Source organism: Pyxicephalus adspersus, chromosome 7 (genome assembly GCF_032062135.1).
Source record: "Pyxicephalus adspersus chromosome 7, UCB_Pads_2.0, whole genome shotgun sequence".
Lineage (NCBI taxonomy): Eukaryota > Metazoa > Chordata > Amphibia > Anura > Pyxicephalidae > Pyxicephalus > Pyxicephalus adspersus.
Genome location: NC_092864.1, coordinates 11,385,678 through 11,409,990, shown reverse-complemented (window position 1 = coordinate 11,409,990; position 24,313 = coordinate 11,385,678). Strand labels below are relative to the sequence as shown.

The 24,313-nt window shown below is 41.5% G+C and overlaps 1 protein-coding gene across 1 annotated transcript in view; it reads left to right on the top strand.

The window, feature by feature from the left end:
• B9D1 (B9 domain containing 1) overlaps window positions 1–24,313 on the top strand; it is a 43,834-nt gene that overhangs the window by 13,930 nt on the left and 5,591 nt on the right. Inside the window, exon 6 of the mRNA XM_072417466.1 lies at window positions 22,725–22,792. Coding sequence (XP_072273567.1) covers window positions 22,725–22,792 — 68 coding nt within the window. The remainder of the gene's footprint in view (window positions 1–22,724; window positions 22,793–24,313) is intronic.

Below are 24,313 nucleotides of genomic sequence, written 5' to 3'. Positions count from 1 at the left end.
CAAATGACCCCATGTTTTAGCATTTTACAAATTCTTCAGGTAAAGAAGAATACAAGATCCATTGTAGCACTTTGCTGCACAGAAATTGCAGCCAGTGTTGTCAGCCTTGCCCCGTCTCAAATCATAAGGCTGGGTACACACGTGCAATAAATGTTGTTGAAAAGAATCTTTTACGATCCTTTCCCAGGACAAAAGGCTGCACAATGCATGAATGAGCGCTCTACATACAGGGCCGCTCTGCTTTACGGAGAGGGGAGGGGGAGAACAATGGAGCGGCACCCCGCTGCACTCTCTCCCCTTCATTACGATCGTACCTCGTCCATTGTCCGTGGATCCGCCAGGACAGTCGCCCAGACGACGAGCACTGTTCACACGCCAGATTCTCATCCGATAACAGTCCTGAGGCGATTATCGGATGAGAATCTAACGTGTGTATGTAGCCTAAGAGGAAGGTGTCACATGGTCCAGCAGGAGAGAACTGGGAAGATCTAATAAGACTTCTAGGGATTTCAGTGCAGCAGAGTTAATACCTCCCCAGAAGCCAGAAGATGTTGCTGGCTATTGGAACAAATGTCACCCTTACAGATACTTAAATAGATCATTGGTATCAGTGGTAACTGACCTGAGAGACACAAATTGCTCATTGTCTAAGGAACCTCTAGCCACCTCTGGAGCAGTGTTTCTCAACCTTTTTAAGATTGAGGAACTCTTGAAATAACTTTCAGGTCTTCTGGAAACCCCTGCCATATTTTCTATATCCACCGCTCACAGTATATTAGTGTGGTGGTCAGTAGGAAGAATTCCTCTTACATTTGGGGGAATGTCACCCTTATATCACCCAGATATCCAAGAAGATCATCTGTGTCAAACTGTCCCGAGAGGCACAAACTGCTCATTGCTCAAGGAACCCCTAGCAACCTCTTGAGGAACCCTGGTTGAGAAACACTTCTCTGGAGGAACCTTAGGGCTCCATTGAACCCTGGTTGAGAAACACTGGTTTAAAGTGTGTTTGCTCCCTTTTGGTTTTGTTAAATTTACCATTAAAATAGTTTTATTATATCTCTTTGATGCAACAAATACACGTTGGTTTTGCCATATCGGCACCTGAGTTTCTAGCTCCACTCACCTTCAAAACTTCTAACAGCTGGGTCTTTGTACTGAGGTTCCCATCACTACCAAGCTGTTGGAATATCTAGGAATGAGATATCTTCAGTTGAGTTCCCTGTTCTGCCCATTTGCTGATTAAGGAATCAGCACCTGTGTTCCTAGTTAAGCTCTGCAATTATAAGCTCTAATCTTGTGGAATCTGTTCCGCAGTTCCCGGTCCTGCCAGCCCTTGTGGCCACTTTAACCGAACCCCAAGATTGCCATTGGACGTTCTATATGTTACCTCTAAGATCCCTCAAAAGTTGGGTAGTTTTACTTCGAGGCATCCACCCAGAGAGAAAAATTGCATTTAAAAAAATACTTTGACTACAGTCTGCTAGTTCCTACCTTCTATAATCTGATTTCTGATTGCTCACAGTGTTTTTTTCCATGTTCTTCCCTGTGGCCTCATTCACAGAGTCTGATTAACCATCTCGTAGATCCAGTCTTCACTCTAAATCATGAGGCATCTCTTATTAAACTTCCGTCTCGTCCTCTGAGCCTCTTGTGGATTGTAATGTTTTTCTGCAACTGAGAAACTCGCTAATGAACGTTCTGCTAGCACTGATACCGGTGAACAATCAAAAAAAAAAGGTTATTCCACTTCTAACCTCCATTGCTTAGTTCTTAGGAAAGCCATTCCATCACTGTCCTGTGTCCGGACTTCACTATCAGTATTTATTAATCTTTTATGTGTTCAGATAATAACTATAATATTTGAGAGCTCTGAGTTCAATGTGCTAGTTCAATGTGATGCTACATGTTGTGCTGCCTGCTGTAAAATAAATTAGGTTTATGGATAGATTTCTGGCATTTTTAAAGTGATGTTGAGATGGGGTGACCTAAATATGATAGAGATAGGGGTGTGAATAGAAAAAAATCCATATGTCTGAACAGAAAAAAAAAGAAAAATTACACGCAGTCCCTCCTTATCTTAAAGTGAACTTGTTCCTTTGTGATGCAATACTGCCATACCCTAAAGTTGAAATTAACAGGTCAATGGCAGTTTGCAGGGGTCTGCTTAAGTGCAGTGTTCAACCCAGAATTTGTTTTATGCTGGGTGGGAAGACGCTTTAGGCAGGTGGCAGCCTTTGTATTGTGACCCAAAAACAGCCAGGTGGTTACTAAAAAGTGCCATGTGGTGCACCCGGCTAAAAGGGGCTGGGGAGAACACTGAAGTGAAGTGTGTAAGGGTCATGAATAATGTCCTTGTTCGCAAAATTTAATCCATTCCATGAGGGTATGGGAATCGCATAAGCTAGCCTACAAATCTGCATATTTTGAAAACCCTTTGCTTTTCAGTTGCAGAGCATTGAGGGATTCTAGCAATGGTAAAACGACTGACAACTGACTGCTCATGTGTTAGTTACTCATTGGGCCTGATTAATTAAAGCTCTCCAAGATTGGAGAGGATACACTTTTATCAGTGAAGTTGGGTGATTCAGCAAACCTGGAATGGATTTGGTCTGGGATTGAAACCATTTGCTAGCAAACAGCAAATGACTTTGAAGAAATCCATTCCATGTTTGCTGAATCACCCAGCTTCACTGGTGAAAGTTTATCCTCTCCAGTCTTGAAGAGCTTTTTTTAAATCAGGCCTATTTATACAGAATCTGATAGGGGTATGCCATAAAGCTTGCTTCACTTCTGTTCAGAGAAAAACATCCCCTGTGGGTGCTCTATGTACATTGCAAGAATGTTAATGCTAAACATCTGTCTTGCATAGTTTTATTATCCCCTTCTGTGCAACAAGAATAAATACACCACAATGGGACTTTTTAGGCATCTAAACATAAATACATAGCTATATTTTAAAATGCCACCAAACAATGCACATATACATAAAACATATAGGTCAGGGTGTTGTAATAGTAAAAACATCCAACGATGTAAAGAACAATCCAACAGTTGTATGGTCTCAAGAACATTTCAATGCGTTTCGCAGATACTTGGTCCACTTTCTAAAGAATTCATACTGAGACAAATCTTTATAGTATTTGACAAACTGTTTATGCAGAACTACTCACTATTGGCCATACAGTATGCAGGAAGGCAGCAAAGAAGCTGTTCAGGCAGAGATCAAACAGTTTTTTTGGAAGGATGTCAGTCACCAAAAAGATTCTCTCAGTATAGCTACAAAAACATATTCTGCTCCTCTATTAGACTAATTTTTTTTTAGTTCACACTGTGAGCTTCACACATTAGAGGCTGCAATAAGTCAGACAAAGCTCGCCTCATTTTTTGGCTATGCTGGCAGTCTGACTTTATCTGGCCTGCCAATGTCATTCACCGGAATACATGTGACTGTTTCCTAGGACTATTTGCATCCATATAGGGGCAGTATGGTGGCTCAGAGGTTGCAGCGCTAGGTCCCAGGTTCGAATCTCATCTAGAGTACTCTCTGCAAGGCTTTTGCATGGGTTTCCCCCACGTACTTCGGTTTCCTCCAACATTCCAAAAACATGCAGTTAGGTTCATTGGCTTCCCCCATATTCACCTTAGACAGTATTAATACCATATGACTATGGTAGGGACATTAGATTGTGAGCACCTGTGAGGGACAGGTAGTGCTGTGACTATGGACTTGGTACAGCGCTGCACAATATGTTGGCGCTATATAAATACTGTGTAATAATAATCTAAATGTCTTCTATTTAGGAACATCTACTACTCTAGACTGACTTGTACACTGATTTTAATATTTTCATAATTCCTCCCCACTGCCTGAATCAAGGCTATTGAGAGCAATACTCAGGCTGTGATGTTTCCAGGCAGCTATGCACAGCACTTTACTAGTCATTATCTTCTTTTATTGCATAGAAGAGCGCAGAGACCCAGCAAAGTCATAACTAAAGGTGTGTGATAAAAATAGAACTTTTTAATTGTAAAATGTATTTAGCATTTTGATCAGAGAGGGAGGAGAAGGCAAAATATAGGCAGAATGAACTACATTTTAAGTGGAAAAAAAAAAGTTTCCTGCGTCCTTTCCAGACAAAGGCCTTGATTTCTTAAAGCTTTCTAAGGCTGGAGAGGATACACTTTCTTCAGTAAAACTGAGTAATGCAGCAAACCTGGAATGGGTTACTTCAAAGTAATTTACAGATGTTTTGAATCCTGCACCAGATCCATTCCAGGTTTTCTGGATCACCAAGCTTTACTGATGAAAGTGTATCCTCTCCAGCCTTAGAAAACTTTAATAAATCAGGCCCAGTATGTGAATAGAAGGATCTGTTTTCATTATAACCTGAGAAAATCTTGGTATTCTTTCAGAGGAAATCTGCACAAATTGCATCCCTATATTAGATATTTCTGTTTCAAGGAGATTGCCGATAAATTCAAGGAGATTGCCGATACATTTATTTCTATCTCTGTGGCTAGCACATTCTAATTACCTGTTCTTCAAGTTACATTATGTGCTTTCTTGAATGTCCTCGTCCATTTATTGTCTGCAGATTGCATGACGCACATAATAAAACATATATGTAAGAAAATATTTTAGGTTTTACCATGAAAAACAAAGTGCTCAGAGCATTTTCTCCATCACCTTATATTTCTATATTCACAATTACAACCATTAGAGGACAATTCTCCTTTTCAAACACGTCTGCACATTACAGGGTGCAATACGTACTTAACAAGTGAAAAGTGCATCCTATAATAGTTTTATTCCGAGTACTCAATGTAGAAAATATTATGTGTAAATGGTGGGGTTTTGTGTATTTTGTAGATTTTCAGTTATCATTATTGTGTTCTTTTAATTTTGTGTTTTTCTCTTGTACTAGTCTTAATAAAGCTGGTAGTTACCTGGCTGGAATCCTAATTTAAAGGAAATTGGTAAAAAAAGGAGCAGAGAGCTGTGGTACAATGTGGACATTGGGCAGGTCCCACACCTTTCCGGATGCTTCAGATGCTGACCACTTTTTTGGTTGTATCATAAGCAGGCCCAACGGGTTCAGCAGCATGTTCCTACCCATTACCCTTGCTCCAGAGATGTGGGTAAGGCTGTAGTAAACCTAAAACAAGGACAGGGACGGAACCAAGGAACACACTGGGCTAAAAATGAGCTAATGTAAATAAATGTTTATTCAAAGAATATCTAAATGAAAAGGAATATTTGACATACAAAATGTGAGTATGTAAGGCCCTGGTCCAGTGCCAGTGTTCACCAGATGCCAAAAAAATCTGCACGTCTATAGCAAGCCCCCGTTCAGCCTTAGGATGCTAGTCGGATCTTTCCAGCACATATTTGCCCCCAGGACTTCTGGGATGATGTCTGGGAGGGATTGATGGTGAACCAGGAGCCTACAAGAGCAGGACACAATGGGAAGTCAGATAAGCTACATACACACTTCCAATTATTATCGTTGGTAAACGAACGACGAACGATCCTGCACGATATCTGCGAACGATCGTATAGCACCGATCCTGTACATACAGATAACGACACGATCGTTCGTAGATATTGTACACACAATAGATGCGATCGTTTGAACGATACAGGAAGTTACGTGCACCACAGGAACGTTCGTTCATCACGCATGCTCAGACCATGGACGATCAATGAACGATCGTACACACGAACGATGGTCAACGATCGTCGTCCAATCCGATCCGCCGGTCCGGTCGTTCATTTCCAACGACTTTCCTCGTTCGTCGGCGTCGTTGGTTACTTTTTTTACGAACGATTTTTGCCCAATCGATCGTTCGTCGTTCGTTCGTCGTTCATTTTGAACGATAAAAATTGGAAGTGTGTACGCAGCTATAGTCCAGGGTCAGTAACCAGGTCCTCTAAAGATAAGACAATACAGGAGAGTCCAGCAGAGCCAAGTCCAGGAAAGATAACCAAGGGTTATACACAGATTGTCCGTCTACCAAACAAGGTATCCAAGGGTTAAGACAAAGTAGAGTCAGCGTCACAAGTACAGTAAAGGTCAGTCCATGCAGCAACAGGTAATCCAAATAGATAGTCACACTACTAGCATGTCAGAGAGTCCATACACTACAACAGGTAACTAGTACCCGGGAGCTGAGAAGCTATGAAGGCAGGGCAATCCAAGATCTAATGTGCTCATTGACTGCAGCACATACTCCTAAAACCCCCTTCAGCTGCATACAGTGCATGTGCTGGGGATGCTGAGATAGGTATAAGCATGGCTAAATGGAAACTGGGGGTGCTGTAAGCTGCAATGCAGAGAACAGACATAACACTTAAAAAGTTTTGCTGCCGCCGTCTTAGGGAATAAACTGGGTGCTCTAAACTGCATTGGCTCACGGCACAGTATAAATATAAGTTTCATGTCATGGCCTACTTTTATTTTTTTTTAATTAATGTTATTTTGTTGATAGTATAAAGACAAGTGTATAATGTTCATTGATTCTACTTCAGTTGGTATTGAGCTCCTCTACAAGCAGTAAATTAGAACAGGTCACAGGTCTTCTCTTTCTTACTCCTCGGGATCATTTATCTCTTGCATATGTTTAATTGATTCAACCTAAAACTTCCTACTGTTCAATTAGTATGTCATTTCATTGTCATACATCCTAAAGATGAAGAGAACCAATTTTGTCCCCTGTAGAATAATAGGATTAATTAAGAACCCTGAACATTTTCTGCTTGTGGTAGAAGCAATTGAAGATTTTTTAATTGTGTCGCGCCCAAGATGAGGATAGACTCGTTTATTTAACTCGCATATAAAGGTGTGTACAAGTAGTTTTTTGTTTTTCTGAGCTTCCAACTAGATTATATCATTAAAACTCCAATTTAAGGTTCTTAAAATTTGGGACAGAGGGGAAGAACAGACTGTGGTCCGTGTATTCTGTCTCTTCATTTTGTAGTTTTGCAAGATCTTTACTTATTAAATCAAAATGTTGTCCCTGTTTAGGTCTCCCTTCACACATTGGGCCTCATTTATTAAAGCTCTACATGACTGGAAAAAGATAGACTATGATGGGAAAACAGGGGTGATCCAGCAAACCTGAAATGGACCTCATCCTGGATAAGCAAAAGTAATAGTTTGAAGAAATGCATTCCAGGCTTGATGGTTCTCTCAAGACCGTCTTTCTCTAGACTTGGAGAGTTTTACTTAATCAGGCCCAATATCTCCAACCCCCCTAAGGGTAAAAAAAAAGTATCCTAAAGTTAAAGAAAACATTAATCCACAGTACCATCATGCAACTGGCCCCTTTTATTGCAGAGATAAAAAGCCATTATTTTAATGCCAACATCAGAAAATGCGGACACTTCTCATTGGGTTCATTAGTGAGATCCTTAGATGAGGTCTTAAGCATTACTCCGTAATATTACAACTACAATATTTACCCTGGATCATTTTTTCTAAGCTTGGTGGGAAGAATCTGTAGGCCAGTGGCAGCACCTGCATTGTAACCCAAAATTTCAGTAACTACCCAAAAAGAGCCGGGTGGTCTTCTTTTAGCTGGGGGCACTCTTCAATACCCACCCAGGTGGTTACTGAAAAGTTGGGTCACAATATAGTGGCTGCCACCTGCCTACAGCTTCTTCCCACACAACTTAAAAACATTTCTGGGGAGAATACTGCATTTGGTGTAATCCAGATGTATCTGTTGAGGAAAACTAACCGTATGCTCATGTGAGCGATGACATGTACCCTGCCAGTTCTGGCTGCAACAAGTCACCTCTCCCACCAAACTTAGACCAGACTACACTCCCACAAGCCAACATGTTGCTCCCACTCCATTTTAGTCCAAAAGCTACACCATTGTAAACTAAATCTCCGATTTACCTCCTCAAAACTTCAAAAACAGAACTAGTTTGCGGACAAATGCTACGATTTATATTGAACAGTCATATTAATTCCATGATAAATGTGTGTTTATACAGCTTGATATACATTTTGCTTTCCTAATATCTTCATAAATCCTTGACAGTCTTTATAATATTGCAGTTGTAGGCGGGTTAGCGTTCTGATCTGGCAGTTATTACAGGAAAACTGGTATTTAGACGGCGTGGGCGGATTCAGTGAAAGACTTGCTCCAAAAGCTTCCAGTTTTCAGATGTAAGACAGAAAAAAATAAGAAAATCTAGCCTGCATTCTTTTCAGACATCGAGCTCCGGTGTGTCTCTGCGATCAGTTATCTAATTAAAGATATAAACTTGCCACACAATAAATCACGGTTGGTGCAGTTTAAGAAAAAAAACAACATTTCTTTTTCTAAATAAAAGGCATAGAGTTTTATGAATCAACTTTTCTTTTGAAGAACCAATGATATTTTTTCCGAAACAATCTGCAAAAGGGTTAAAAGCAGAGATCCAGATGTACCAACGCAGCTTCTGACACTACGACACATTCGGGGGGTTTTGTTGTTCACCGTCTGGACCCATTGGAAGTCAGTTAAACCCTAAGGAAGAGTGGTGGCCTTTTACCAGGTGACATTCACTGTAGTACAATGATGAAGACCTGTGATGTCATCTGACCAAAGACTCCTAAAAATATGTCAACAATGCAAATATTTGAAGAACACAAAATCAGTAGCTTCACCCCTGATCTAGCTATAGGGCATGATAGGTCACCAACAACAGGTGAGGTAAAGCAATCCATTTGCAGACAAAATAGAAAATGTTCATCCCTTTTTTTTTTCACTTAAAGCAAAGCGAAACCCCGCATTACTCACCTGTCCCTGTTCCCTTACAGGATGCCTCCATCCTCCTCTTTCTTCTCCTCTTCTCCTTTCGATATTTGGCTATTTTGATTCTCTGACCCAGGATCATGGATTTCTTAACCGGGCGCCTGCGAGTTCATTCATTCCCAGCCTGCACAGAGGAAGCTGCGAATGCCGGGTATCCTGGCAGCCAAAACTGATACTGTACATGCGCAGCTTAGCCTTTTTGCCATAAATCCAGAGTGATCAGGCAGGTAGGAGAGATTATTGCAGAAGAACATCTCCTGTCCCTTTTTAATAATGACTGATGTCTGAATATATATTCTTAAATGTGTAACTTTAGTTCTTCTTTAATCTTAATCTATTGATAAAAAGTATACTATAGAAATTGATCAATATGCCTCAAAAACTCATCAAATACATGCACGATCCACTAAATATTCTCAACTCAGTGTTCTCCCCAGCCCCTTTTAGCTGGGTGCACCACCCAGCACCTTTCAGCAACCACCCGGCTGTTTTTGGGTGGTTACTGATAAGCTGGGTCACAATTCAGGGGCCACCACCCTCGTACATTTCTTCCCACCCAGCTTAAAAAAATTTCTGGGTTGAGCACTGTCAACCTGATCATTTGTGGTTCTTTTAATTCTGCACTTGCAAACCAAATAATTAAAATAAGTATATAGTCAATTGTATTAAACACATTGTACATAGGAAAATCAACCCATGTGAGGTCAAGCCTTGCAATGCCAAAAGTTTCTGGGGTCAAGGAATGCTAAAAAATACATCGACACCTATACTGTATGTGGGCACCAGAGTTTTATTATTGCTGCTGATTTTTTTTGTTTTTTGTTCTAACAATAAATAGGTTTGCTTTCATTTTGTTGGCAAAGAGACTGCTACAGTGTTTTTATTGTTTAAGTGTAGCTGGAATGAGGCTTTGAAATTATACCTGGTAATTTAGTCTAATAAAAATTCTACATCCTGCATTTATAATTCAACAACGGCTTCTCTCTAATTAAAAAAAAAAAGACATCCTAAAATGAGATGTTGTTGAAATCACTGAATGCAATTCCTAGCTGCTTTCTTTGTAATTGCAGAGCTGCTAGTCTGGGCATTGCCACTCTGATAAATGTTATGTTATATATATTTAAATGTCATGGCCAAAAATATTGGCACCCTTGCACTCGTCAGAAAATGCACCACTTCTCCCTGAAAACTGTTGCAATTACAAATGATTTGGTATTGTCCTGTTTATTAGTTTTGCTGGCACTGGAAGATCACAAAAAAAGTTCAAAAAAGGACAAAAAAAATCTGAGACATTTCACACAAATCATGAAAAATGGCCTGGACAAAATTTTGAGCACCCTTAACTTAATACTTGGTAGCACACCCTTTGGTAGAAATAACTGATGATAATCGCTTTCTGTAACAATCAATGAGTCTTTTACGTCTCTCTACTGGAATTTTGGACCACTCTTCCTTTTCCAGCTGCTCCAGGTCTTTCAGATTTGAAGTATTCCTTCTAGTATGAACTTGGGTCTTCCAGCAAACATGGAATGGTGCTGGTCCAGGATTCAAAACATTTACTAACACATAGCAAATGACTTTTAGGAAATCCATTCCAGGTTTGCTGGATCAACCAAGTTCACTTGTGAAAGTGTATCCTCTCCAGCCATGAAGGCTCTTAGCTCTACCCCTGACAGGTCCCACCCCTGCAGTCTAGTTTGACTCCAAAAGCTCCTAAAGCAGTTAGATCAGTCCTTTTATTAGGAAAATTAAGGAAACTTTTGCCAAATAAGAAACTGCATATCAACACCTCACCAGTACCTGTCTGTGAACAAAAACTCTGGTTTCTTGCTAGAGAATCAGTTATTGCATGCTTTTTTAATGTTTGTACCTGAGCTGGACCTCTTTTTTACCAACAATCCTCTGTACCCGAAAAACAGACTAGGAAAACCAACATAGGAAGTGAATAAACTGTTCTGAAGTGCTATCGAGGTGGTAGGAGTGAGAGAGATGAGCTAATCCATGTGCTGTTTCTTCTTTCAATGTCCACTCTGTCCCTCTGGGGAGGGACCAGAAATGTAAGAGTTACTCATCTGCTAAAGGGAAGGATCTGTGACAAAACAGGGCTGTGTCGATCACAAAACTGAATAGAACAGTGGTCGCCAGTCTTTGGGACCTCATGGACCACTAAATCCACGGAACCTGGACTGCGAGGAGCTGTGTGTCACTCTCAGGGAAAGAAACTTGCCCCAGAGTGACGTCATGATGCCACAACCCGCCCACCGCCCTGAGCCTGTGATGGGAGAGTGGGCAGGTTGTGTTCATACAAAATTTTAGGGGTCCGTGGCTCAGGCTGGTGCGCCCCCCCCCCCCCCCCAGTGGGGCCCTTCTCCTGATCCCGCTGGGGGGCACACCAGCCAGAGCTGTGGACCACCAAAATTTTTTTACAGGCCACCGGTTGCCAACCGCTGGAATAGACAGAGATATAAATAATTCCCCTGCTTTTCAGCTATGTATTCAGCTGTTTTCTGAAGTTCGGCTTCAATCAGAGCATCATGACATTGTGTAAGTGATTTCACCCTTACATGTTGCTTCAGCAGTCTATTATGTATTGAATTGTGAAAGGATTATTAATATAATGACAGGCAAACAAAATGCTTGTTTAGCAATTCCTGTGATATACCCATTTCCTAGGGTGTCAAAAAATTCCTCTGTGAATAGAAAATGTTAATAGGGGTGGAGGTGAGCGGATCTTTCTATAATGTAGCTATAATTCTCTGAAGACTTTGTGTTCTTAGTGGAATGACAAGTATATTGTGCCGAAATATGAGCCGCAGGTGTCCATTGAACATTCTCACTCTATTGTCTCCTGTTTAACGAACAGCTGATGGATGATTTCTGAGCTCTGCAGGGATACCGCCAAGCACTTTAACACTTTGCAGAGCTGTTATCACTCAGCGTGATGGATCATTAGTACAGGAATTCAATCAATGTGTCCGTGACACCAACCGCTCATAGTAGTGTTTCTTGTCCCCGTGTCTGCCAAACACAATTACTATTGCCAATGACCACCAAGGTATCCAAGTTACTTTTTACTATTTTACGTAAAACCTCCAGCAGCATGCAATACATTTCACCATTTTTATCATCTCTGGGTCTGTCCTACAGCTCAGTCTATCTGTGAATCCATTAGTAGGTGATATAGTAAGAATCTTCTTGTGTAGCACTAGACCCATTTTAGAGTGGAGGAAATAGAAATATAAAGTTCTGAACGATTAAGAGTCCGTTCGTTTTAGGGTACAACAAAGTAGGCAATAGTCCAGGGCCTACAGCTTTTCCAGGGCCCCAATTGGCATAATGGAATGGAGTTTGAATGTTGTGCTCTTGGGGCCCCAATCTTAATATTTGCCCAGATCCCCATTTTGTCTTAAACCACCCATTTGTGGGTAGTATAATGTATTGAACAGAGCCAGCTCATTTTGTGGTAGAAAAAACTGGGAAATGTCCACACCACCCTCCATATCCATCTAGATGAATTTATCCAAAAAGATAAATGCTGTGATTTGGGGCTCCTGTTTAGGACCCCATTTTATTTATAACCATCCCTTCTAGTGGGTAATATAAAATCCCAAACAATTATAAACAAACATGATTCGGAATAGGGCAAACTGGGCAATTATCTAGGTCCCTCACCTTACCCAGGGCCCCAACTAGCTGTATGGCAGTGAGTTAGAATGCTGTGCATTTCAGGTTCCCATTACATATTTGCCCAAGGCCCTATTTTGTCTAAAACTGTCCCTGATTATATTTATCTAAGTCCTAGTCAATGATTTGAGATAGGGCAAACTGGGCGACCATCCGGGACCCAACTAGCAGAATGACAGGAAGCTGGAAATCAGTGCATTTAGAGTTTCCATTTCATATTTGTCCTGGGGCCCGTTTTGTCTATAACCATCCCAGTTTGTGGGTAATATATAGTCCTGAATAGTGTTGGTCGAATTCGAACACTATTGAATTCAATGGTGGGAGAATTTGAGGTATTTTTAAGGACTATTAAGGGCTGCAAGAGCAATCAGATTGCTTTTGCAGCCCTTTACTAGTTGCATGTGTTCTTGCATAGAGTTTCTCTAGCCAAGAACACAGGGTGTCCAGGAACACATACTACAGGGCTGCAACAGTGATCCTGATTGCTGTTGCCGCACTGTACTAGTAGTATGTGTTTCTCTATCCAAGAACACAGGGCACTGGATGTGATGAATGGAGAAACTTGTCCCCATTCAACCTCCAGTGCCCCGAGATCGCCTGCAGTCACAGCTGTGACAGCAAAGTTCACATGGTCATGTGACCGTGGGTACTGAACTGCAGATGAACTCTGCTGTTCCACTGCGATCCCCGGGGCACTACAGGTCAATTAACCTGTAGTGCCCCAAGGATCTCACATTCTTCTCAATGATTGCAGCCTTGGCTGCAATCATTGGGAAGATGTCCCCCAAGAATTTCTACACACGTGTAGACACGTGCAATTTTTGTCGTTGGAAAGGATCTTTCACGATCCTTTCCAACGACAAAGGACTACACGATGCATGAACGGTGCTGTACATACAGCACCGTTCATGCTCTATGGAGAGGGGAGGGGGAGAGCGACGGAGCGGCACCCTGCTGCGGGCTCTCCCCCTTCCTTACATTAGGATCGGTAGTCGTGCATCGTCCGTGGATCCGCCAGGACGGTCGTTCGGACGATGGACGACACCGACTGTACACACGGCAGATTTTCGCCCGATATCTGGCCGATGCCGATTATCGGGCGATAAAAATCTGACGTGTGTACGCAGCTTTACTCTGTAACACACTTTCCAGCACAGTAATATGATACATTTGTTACGTTTTTCTCGCAGTAGATAAAAGCAAAATGTAATGAGTGTATCATTTTATTATTGTGCTGGAAAGTGTGTTACAGAGTAAGAGATATCATTTCATTGTAGGATAACCTGTAAAAAAAAAAAAAAATAAGTTAAAAAAACTATTTTTTTAACACATTTTTTTTTATCCGAATTTTTGGCATCAAATCTCTTTTTTTGGGGGTCGGCTCCATCCAAATTCACACAGCCATATTCGGGTCTAATATAAGGACAACCCCAAATTGAACATCAACACTAGTCCTGAATAATTATGATCAGGCCCAATAAAGGGAAGGACAAACTAGACATTTGTTCAGGGCCCCAATCATATCCACAACCCCAACTGGAAGAGTGGAAGTTTAAATTCTGTACATTTGGGGATCCCACATCATATTTGCCCAGGGCCCCATTTTGTCTAAAACTTTCTAGTGGGTAATAAAAAGTCCTGAACAAATTTAAGGACTTGGAAATAAAACTGCATTTATCCCCATCCCCCTTTTTGAACTCATGCAGGAAACATTTCTGTAAACAAAATAATTTCTGATTCATTTTGTGGGTCATCTTTCTGATTACTGATTACGCTACAGAATTTCAACAGAATTGAGGTCAAGACTTTCCTCCCTGCCTCCCAACTTTGACAGCTGTTCTACAGTCCTAAACAGTAACTGGTTCCAGTAGCTCAGCTTTTCATTTATTCTCTTTCTGTAAAAGAGAAAGTTGCCATTTAAATCAGACTTCATTTTCATCTTTTGTTTGTTTTTCTCACTTTTGGACGCCGTCAACACTTCAGTGATAGCTGCAGGTTACGCCTTCGCCCACGCAGTGCCCTGACGGATGCTTTGTTGCCAGTCAGAACATCATTATTGTCAATTTTCTCCTTAACAAGCAGAATTATCTGCCGGGCTTTGTGTCTTTTTCAACAGATGCAAAATAAAGCAATCTTTTCAACGTAATAGGGGTGATGTATCATTTTGGAGAAGGGCTGTGGCTTCCTTGTCAAACGGGCTGGAGACGTCAAATGTTAGTCATCTTTTGAGCCCTGGCCCGTGTTTTTGCTTTTGATAGAATGGCATGATCACTGTGGGTAAAATGTAAACTCCAACCAGAACTCTCAATAGAGTGGGGGAAAATTCCTGTTTTTTTTTATGACTGGGGAGCTCTAGTAGTAGTAGTTGGACCTCTGCAGAGAGATCATTGCTTCCACACCGAGATCAAGGGTCCTTCTCTGTAGCTCGCCAGCAAGTGACGGGCTTTCCTACACATGCAGTGGCTGCTTTTTAAACATCACCTATAAGACTTTGCACATCGTTAGGATTCATTCTTTTAGAACAGGGGTAGGCAAACTCCAGCCTTTAGGCCAGATACGGCCTAGGCAGTAGTCTGTTCCGGCCTAATGCCCCCCTGGTCGATCCGGCCTAATCCCGGCTGGCAGGGGTCGGCAGCTTGCAGGCTCCAAAGCTGCATGCGGCTCTTGAGCCTCCTTGTTATGTCTCCCTTCCCTCTTTACGGCGGCCGGCGTTAACGCTGCCGGGGTAAGGGGACATTCCCTCTTATGCATATGCACTGAATTTCCCCTCAGGGGCGTTCCTGGTGGGGGGCGGAGCCATCAGCTCGGGATTCGAGAGAGAATCCGGCCTAGTGGGCCTTCTTGACCTCCTAAAATGGCCTAGTAGCCAAAAAAGTTTGCTGACCCCTGTTCTAGAATGTATTTCACTGAGGTTTTAGACTTCCATACAATACTTCCACAGCACTTCATTTCTCTGTGCATTCTGATTTGTTATTCCAGCAGCCATTGCAAATTTATATGCATGCGTCTCGTAAACGGTAAATGTCTGCGTGCACTGCGGCAGCCCTTCAAAGTGACAGCTATTGATGTACTTTATGAAATATCTCGTCTGATCCTACATCAGCCTTGATCACAGACACTTTGAAGTTTCTCTCAACACCCTAACAAGCTCATAATGAACTCTTAAGTCATGCATGTTTTATGCCAAACGGGGATAGGAAATGGAAACTCGCTGAAAGCATTTTGAGATGCACAAAAATACACAAGTCGGTGGCCAATAAACTACTCTTGGCGTGGCTGGCCCTGGCCAAAACATTCACTCGTTTGCAGATCTGGGGAGTGATCTCAGCAACGGGACAGATAAATCCTGACGCATTTTATTCTATAATTATTATTTATTTCTTTATTCATTTTTATTTATTTATTCATATTATTTATTTATACTTTTCACAATGACAGGGCTCCACTATTGACATATGACGCTGATATGGTGCGGAAAACATTAGAAAAGCATGTCTGTTTAATGGAATGGGGAAGGCTTAGAACATCTTTTAGAGTTTTACTACTCTATGTGTCTTCTGATCCCAATGGCACCATCTCCCTTTCATTTCCTATCTTGGTGTCACCAGGAGGTGAAAGACTCTGCAGTTGGAAAATGGACATAAAAAAATAATTGACCCTGATTATTCCACTCTTTTTTTTAAATAGAAATTTGGCTGGAGTTACTTTTTATATCTATATGTATAAACAAGCAATACTGCCACCAGGGGATTGGCCCACATCCACCTCCTTCCTTATCTCTGACTCCCAGCTTTGCTAGGCTGAACATGAATCAGACACTCGGATGGAGCCCTCGTTGTTTGAGTACCAGGAAGACACTTATACCTTTTATTTTTAAGAATCCACATTTAGGCAAGTCATTATTCCACAGACAGGTGATGTCCCATGTGCAATAATCCCCTCCTACCTGCCTGATTGCCCTGGGTTTCTGGGTAAAAGCTGAGATGGGCATGCACAGCATCAGCTTTATTTGTCAGGAAACCCAGGAATCCCGGCTTCGCTTGCACTTGCAGGGAATGGGTTAACTTGCACCTGCACCGGAGTTATGTAATCATGACTCAGCCAATCAAGATGGCTAAAACTTGTCTACAGGAACAGAAGAAAGATGACGGCGCCCTGCGAGGGAACAAGACAGGTGAGTATTGCGGGTTTAGTTCCGCTTTAAGCCTTTAAATAAGTATGGCAGTTAATAGTATATGATTGACACCTCTCAGTCTACATCCTCTGATACTGCTGGCATTAGGAAGCTTTTTTCGTGAAGCCATATATAGTACATTTTCAATTTTAGTACATTTATCCAATAAAGGAGTATTTGAGATCTCAAAAGTCAAAATGTAGATAATGACTTCTCTCTGCTAAATTTGGATGGTCCTGGGATGCATAGAAAAATGTGGGGTGCAGTAAAACTTTCCGGATCACTCAGGTTCTCCCTTGATAGTTTATCTTCTCCAGTCTTGGAAAGCTTTAAAAAATAATGGCCCAGAATATCTCATCTGTAATTAAATACTTTCCTCACCACAATTTGTTCACTTTAAGACTTGATCTACTTTAAATTAGCTTTCCTCAGGGTTACACAAGAAATAAATGAGGTGCCCCAGTATTTCAGAAAAAAGACAAGCACAACTTGACCATTTTAATTAAACCAAGTGAGTGATGGGCATTTTAACCCCCAAGTCATATCCTCCATCACAATGTAAACATTGATTTTCCAGATTCTAGTTTCCTTTCCCTACCAGCACACAGTTAATTCAAGCACAGCGACCCCGAGTGCCGCACGCAATCTGATCGGGCTTTAATGAGAGGCCAGTTATTGGAAAAGACTTGTAGCATTTCTCTGGGCTGACTTCAAAGTTCAATCAAATTAGAACTCAGCAGGAAAGGCCCTGATCGGATGCTGGGTTTGTTTTAAGAATAATTTGCCATTTTACATTTTTTATATCCTAACCGGCTCTTTGATAAATAAAATCACATTTTTTAAAGGGCAGAGCATGACTTTAAAACAATATTTGATTTTTGTTGAATCTCATATATCATAGTGGGTAAAAAAAGGGCCGTCAGTTGTGACCCAGATTCAGATTTTCCCAAGCATTTTCTTTTGACCTCTAAACCTTTACAATCACTAGACATGCCCACCTAGAACATATGATGACTTAAGGGTGCCCACCCACACTGCAGTGTTGTAGGGTGGAGGAATAGACAATCAGCACCCACAGGATTCTGGAGCAAGGTAAGAACAGGTATTACTCATTTAATGACTTACCTGCTCAACGACAGCTTACCAACCTTTTTACCATGAATCCTTTGAAATAACTTTCATATCTTCAGGAAACTTTTGCTGTAATTACTATACCTACAGCTCACAGTATACCCGCCTGTTGGAGATTGTCACCCATACAGATAGCCATAAAGGTCATTGGTATCACTTAAACTGACCTGAGAGTCACACATTGCTGGAGGAACCCCTGGAGGAGCTCTTTACTATGCACCTCACTTAATGGCCATTTCGCTTAACAACCAGGTCTTTAGAACAAAACCTGGTTTTCAGGTTCGGGGCATCTGTATTCATTGCATTATATTATCCTCTTGGATGGAGGGATAGGAGGGTGGGCCATTGCATTTGCAAAGAAAATAAAGATATCACTTGACAACCACTGAACAGGTACAGTAAGTTTGCAATTTATTCTTTACAAGGGTGCAAGTAGTGTGAATTTGTTTATCAAACCATGCAGATTCTTCAGGAGCTTCCTTTTAGAGGGTCCCAACTCTTTGTCCTTGACATTTAATTTGATATTTGCAAATTCCATACACTACAACAGCGATTCTCATCCAGGGTTCCTCCACATGTTGGTAGGGGTTCCCTGAACAGTGGCCAAATGACCTCCTATTTGATGGTGCCTGCAGAGTTCTGGGTCCAAACACCACAGAGAATCTAGAGACATAGTTTGGTTGTCTATAAAGGTTGTATCCAAGCCACCACTGTAGGGGACATTCTTTCCACTGGCCACCAATTTAGTGGCTTTTATCCCCGTTGACACCCAAGGAATTGTTTTCAGCAGGGGTTCCCCGAGGCTTGAAAATTAATTTAAGGGCTCAGGTAAAAAGGTTAAGGAAGGCTGGGTTAAAATTTTGTTTCAGACTTTTTAATTGCCACTTTGGCTACAGCGCTCCTAATGTAAGTCTATGGCCACTTTCCACTTTTAAAATCAAAATTAGAAAGAGAAATACTGCATTCAATTGAATAGGATTTCTAATAGGTTCAAATTGTACATTGCTCAGGGAATCCCTAGCAACCTCTGGAGTGACCCTGGTTGAGAAACACTCATCTAAATACCTTTATTTTATATTTCTGTATATTAATCTATATTCTCTATATTATTCTATATTTCTAATAAAGTTTAGATCATTTTGTAACTTCTTTTTAAGTTAAACGTTTCAGAACTGAAAACTTTACCACAGACCCTTGTGTTTAATTCGTTAGAAAGAAATCATGGCAGGTTTGCACAATCCCCCATTCGTCATTTATTTCTTTATTGCTAATATTAGCCAACCAATTCTGTGCATAAAGCTTTCTGGTTTTCTCTGATTATATGAACTCCCAGATGAAAGCTTATCAGTAAATGGATTGGGGGAAAGACATCTGTGATCACTCGGTTTTAAATAGGGCTCCCAACTGGCAAATGTGTCCATCAGCAGATATGAGACCCAAATCTCTTCTAAATGTGGCCGGTTCTTGTTCAGTCTGTGATGATTTAATGGGGTGTTTCTATTTTAATGGCCAAGTATGAATTGTATCATAACCCGAAAATGTCATATAGTAAACATTGCCAACACTTAGGACTCAATATGTTAAGCAGGAAATTTGACATTCCTGAAACATATCCTGGTGGTCTGATTCCCTACTTTATAAATAGCGGCTTTACTTTCCTTTTTCCATTTCTTAAAGTGGACCTGTCATCTAACGCCTTACTTTTTTTTCTGGTAATTTAGTTACTAGGAAGCATCTTGATGTCTTTTCTTTCACGTCATCCTCTTTCTCGCTGCAGCTCTGATGATTGACAGACGAATTTAGGGCTACTGCCGCTAGAATTGATCTTTCATGATTGTTTCTCGTGACAGTTGAATGACCTCTGTACTGTTCAATGGAAGGGGAAGAGGCAGGAGGGCACAGCAGGTTGTCTCTTGTTCGTCCTCCATAGGAGTAAGCATTGGTCATTTCCAATAAGTTGTTCATCAACCTTCTAGCACAGATTTATGAATGGCATTGGTAAGTACCACGGTACATATGTCTATACACAATGATTTCACACAGTGGCCACCAATCTCGCTCGGGCACATGCAAAGATTGGGAGCTGTCTAAACAGTCTCATTGGTAGTTCATGTTCTTCAATCTCAAAAGCCTACTTGACCAATCAGAAAGGGGTTAGTTTCTAAAAGCCAGAATTCCTTCTCTCTATCTTTATTCAATATCAGAATCTCACATGTCAATGAAACCTAAACCTTGCAATCATATCCAGGCAACTTGCATTGTTGAAGGAAGCCAGCAACAACAGAAACTCCAGGCTAAATCTTCCCTCACTCTGATTTTGCAGTATTGCACCATGCTGTAAAATTTCCAGCTGGCAGAGATGGAGACTACTATCAATGCCTAGTCCATCAATGCCTTATCACAAGTGCAATCCACCACATTTGGTGTAGTCATGCCGCAATCTTTCTGCAGGCTACAGACCAAACTGAAAGACAACTCCGTCTCCCCTGCTTGTTCCATCTGGCCATATTGTGTCGGCAGCATCAACCCCAAAGCAACCTTTACCGTCTGTTCCACGTGCAGCCACCTTTCTAAATGCAGCTTAATGCGTCCTGTCGGATCATGTTGTGTTGGAATGTTAATCCTGAAATTTTGCTAAGATTATCAATTTTATGTAAATACATTAAAAAAATGGTCCAGTTGCAGATTTGCTTTACTGAGCAACAGTTAATGTAAGTCAGAGATGGCAATAAATTATTCCAACTGAATTCCAGAAAAGGCAGAAATAAATGCAGCCCTGCTATAATTAATACATTAATAATTGTATTTATTTAGGCACAGGCAGTGTGAGTACCTGAACGTGACTTGGGACCGGTCTCTCGTAGAGCATGTACAGCAGCAGAGCTTAATGTGGGAGAGGAAGCAGCAGCACAAGGAGCAAATCTATTTGTATGCTATCAAAAAGGATGCTAAAAGGAGGGTGAACAGAGTGAATTAAAACATGAGCTCCGTGTTCTCCCCAGCCCCTTTTAGCTGGGCGCACCACCCAACACTTTTTAGTAACCACCCGGCTGTTTTTGGGTGACTAATGAAAAGTTGGGTCACAATACAGGGGCTGCCACCCACCTATAGTTTCTCCCCACCAACTGCATCCTGGGCAGGGTCTGCCACCTCTTGGGTGGGATGCTGGGTCCTCATACCTGCAACTTCTTCTTACCCAGCTTAACAAAAAAATTTTTAGGGAGAGTACTGGAGCTGTGGAGTGACCATTTCTTTTATTCAGTTGACTTCTCCATTCAATCATGGAGGCACAGCATCACTTATATAGCCATTACCTTAGTGTCACGTTTTCAGGATCTATGTACAGCACCCTTCTTATCCCCTCCTGCCAGCCATGATCTGCCTGCTTTGCATAGGGAAACACAAGACCATTCTCATTGTTAGGGAACAATCTTCTTTTAGATGATTGCTGTAGGTAGGTGGCATCATGGCACCAGTTTACTAAACATTGCTCTGGAGTGGTTTTCACCCTCCGCCCCCATGATATATTATAACTGTTGCACTGCATTAATTGCTTGATGTGTTTGTTTTGCTGTTTTTAATTATACAGTAAAAAATGTCTTCTCTGATCAATGACAGTTTCTGTATTTGGGTCATCAGATTAAATGTCTCAGAACCCCTGATGTATTGTATCAGTGTAACTGTAAACAATAAGCAGAGCAGATACAACAAAAGGAACTATTCAGCACCTAGGACAGCGGATACACCAATCATCAGTGCCACAACAATACAGCCAAAAATAAAGAGAAGTTTGTTTGTATCAAAGATGAAGCTTCATTGAGAAATAATCGGGCAGCCTGTACAGTCATATTCTGAAAATGTTGGATCTCTGGTTGTCATGCTAGTCCTTCGGCTTTAAGCAAAACTATAGTACTCAGCCAGCAGGTGACTCTTTATTAGAGAAAGGGACAGGCGATGTCTCTTCTGCAATAAAACACTTACCTGCCTGTTTGCTGTCTTCTGAACTGCACGTACACTGCCAGGTATGTTCTTGCTATCTGGGGGTGCCAGAACTCAATAAACTCCATCACACATGCGCAGGACTTACAGCATCCCTGCCAAGCCAACCAAGATGGCCTAAAAAAATGACTCCAGGAAGAAGATCAGATCAGGATGGCAAGCTGGAGCGAGGACAGGTGAGTGCAATTAAAAAACTGAAATGGACAGGTAAGGTTCTTTTATTGCAGAGGGGACAGCACCTGTCCCTTCTGCAATAAAGAACCTGCCCAGTGGCAGGACCAAGAACAAGTGTGCAAATCCGAAGTGCTGACATTGTTCCCTGTTTGATGTGAGACAGAAACAACTAAAGTCTACAATATGGAGTACAGCTGACTGCCCAGGTGTTACATTGTGTGAGGAAGTGGCAATTTAATGTTATGAAAAGAAGAAGTTCACTTTAAAGCTAAACTGCAGGTTTACAGGTATACATTAAACCATACAAATAATACAGCTCTGCAATCAATAATACATCATATTTACATTTTTTTAATGCAAGCAAAGTAAGCGCCTAAAATTGAGTTTATAGCTCTCCTCAACAACATAGCTCAAACTAGGAGAGGCAAAGCAGCACAGTGCTGCAGTTCAAAGAATTTGCTGATAGAAGGAGAAAGCAGGAAAAAGCAGTTCAGTGAGAGCTCATCAGTGTTCTGCTTCTCTTTTTAGTGCCCAGTCACATGGTAGAAAGGGGCTTCTTTCCTGTCAGACAGGGCTATGTTGTGTGGCAGAGCTATCTAAGTCTCATGAATAGATGGCTAAACAAATAAATCCTTTGGTGGGTATTTGGCTGTTTGCTTGGAGTTCTGCTCTAACTTGTGATTTTTGCATTGTCTCTGCCCTACAACTCTCTAATCTTGCTTCAGATAACCAACTTGTTTTCTTTTTCCAGTTGGTTTACGGGACGTCGCCCGGAATTCACTGACCCAAAAGTGGTGGCTCAGGGTGATGGCAGAGAAGGTAAAGTAGCAAATTGTTTTGTGGCTGATAAAGGAGGGTGTCACCCACTATAAAAGACATCATTCATTATTCATCAGAAATAAATGTTCCTGCAGATTATACAAAGGCGCACAGATGGCACGGCCCTGTTGTTAGAGGTTATTAATAATTCCCATACTGGGATTCTTTTCAAATCTGAGAGTCTGTTTCTCCATACATAGCTTGGAACTGAATTCTGTTTTCCAAATGCTTTGAATATAGGGGGGCCAAAGAAATATATATGGACAACTGACGTGATAGGCAAATCTGTTATAGGCCATGGCAATAAAAACAAAATTAGAGTGCAGAGCTTCCTGGGATATCTACGTCACAAATTCCAGGAGACTTCTGGCTGCTCCTCCGCAGAAGTGCTTTTTTCTGCATTGGAAAAATAAATGCCTCATCCTATTGCACATACCCATTTAGAGCAGGCTACATCAGCAAGTTGTAGGAATAGTCTGCGCAGTGTAAGATTCTTTGACGTAGCCAGAAGAAGAAAGAAGATGTATAAAGATGGCGGCACCCGGCGTGGGCACCCAATCACTCCAGGACAAAGGAGGATTGCAGGACCCAATGGAGGATCTCTCTGGAAGGATGGAGGGATCTGCTGAAGTAAAGGGTAAATTCAGCGTGACTCTCCTTGTTTCAGTGCAGAATAAAGGAATGCAGAGAGGACCCAGCATCCCACCCAAAACATGGAAGACTCGGCGCAGGACGCAGAGGGCAAACAGGCACTTGGGAGACTAGACAGTCATTATGCAGTATTCTTCCCAGCAGCTGGTGGCCCTGTATTGTGTCCCAAGTTTTCAGTAACAACGCAAAAACAGCCGGGTGGTTAATGAAAAGTGCAGGGTGGTGCGCCCAGCTAAAAAGGGCTGTGGAGAACACTGTTGGTGTCACCTGTTCGCTCCCTTATTGACATCATTGGCTTCATCATGCTTTTATTTAGTTATAACAGGGTCTCTTTAAAGGATAAGATTACCCATTGCAACTGAACACAACATTTAACTGAACCTCCAATACTCCTATTAACGCTCTGTATGGTAGTTATGATATCAACTTATCTTGGTTGCCATAATGGTGGTCATTTTTATTCAAACAAAAGAAAATAAAATGCATTAATTTTCACTGACCTACATTATACACAAGTGGGTTACAGTTCTGGTGACCCCAGTTCTGTAGGCATAGGGGTTTCTGTGTGTATAGGCAACCTGGAGCAAACCATAACATTCTTAAATTTTAAGCAAGGTAAAAAAAGACACAGAAACTTAAAGTTAATACTAATGTCCAGTGTTTAGCTCCTCCCAACGTATGCCATTTCTAATTGTCTAGTTAATGTGATTGGATGATTGGAAAGGCCCTATCCTAAAGAAACCCTCACTGGACCCCTCCCTACCCTCCAACTACCGCCCTATCTCCCTTCTCCCATATATCTCCAAACTCCTTGAACGCCTTGTCTACAAAAGACTCACCCATTACCTGAACACCAACTCTCTCCTTGAC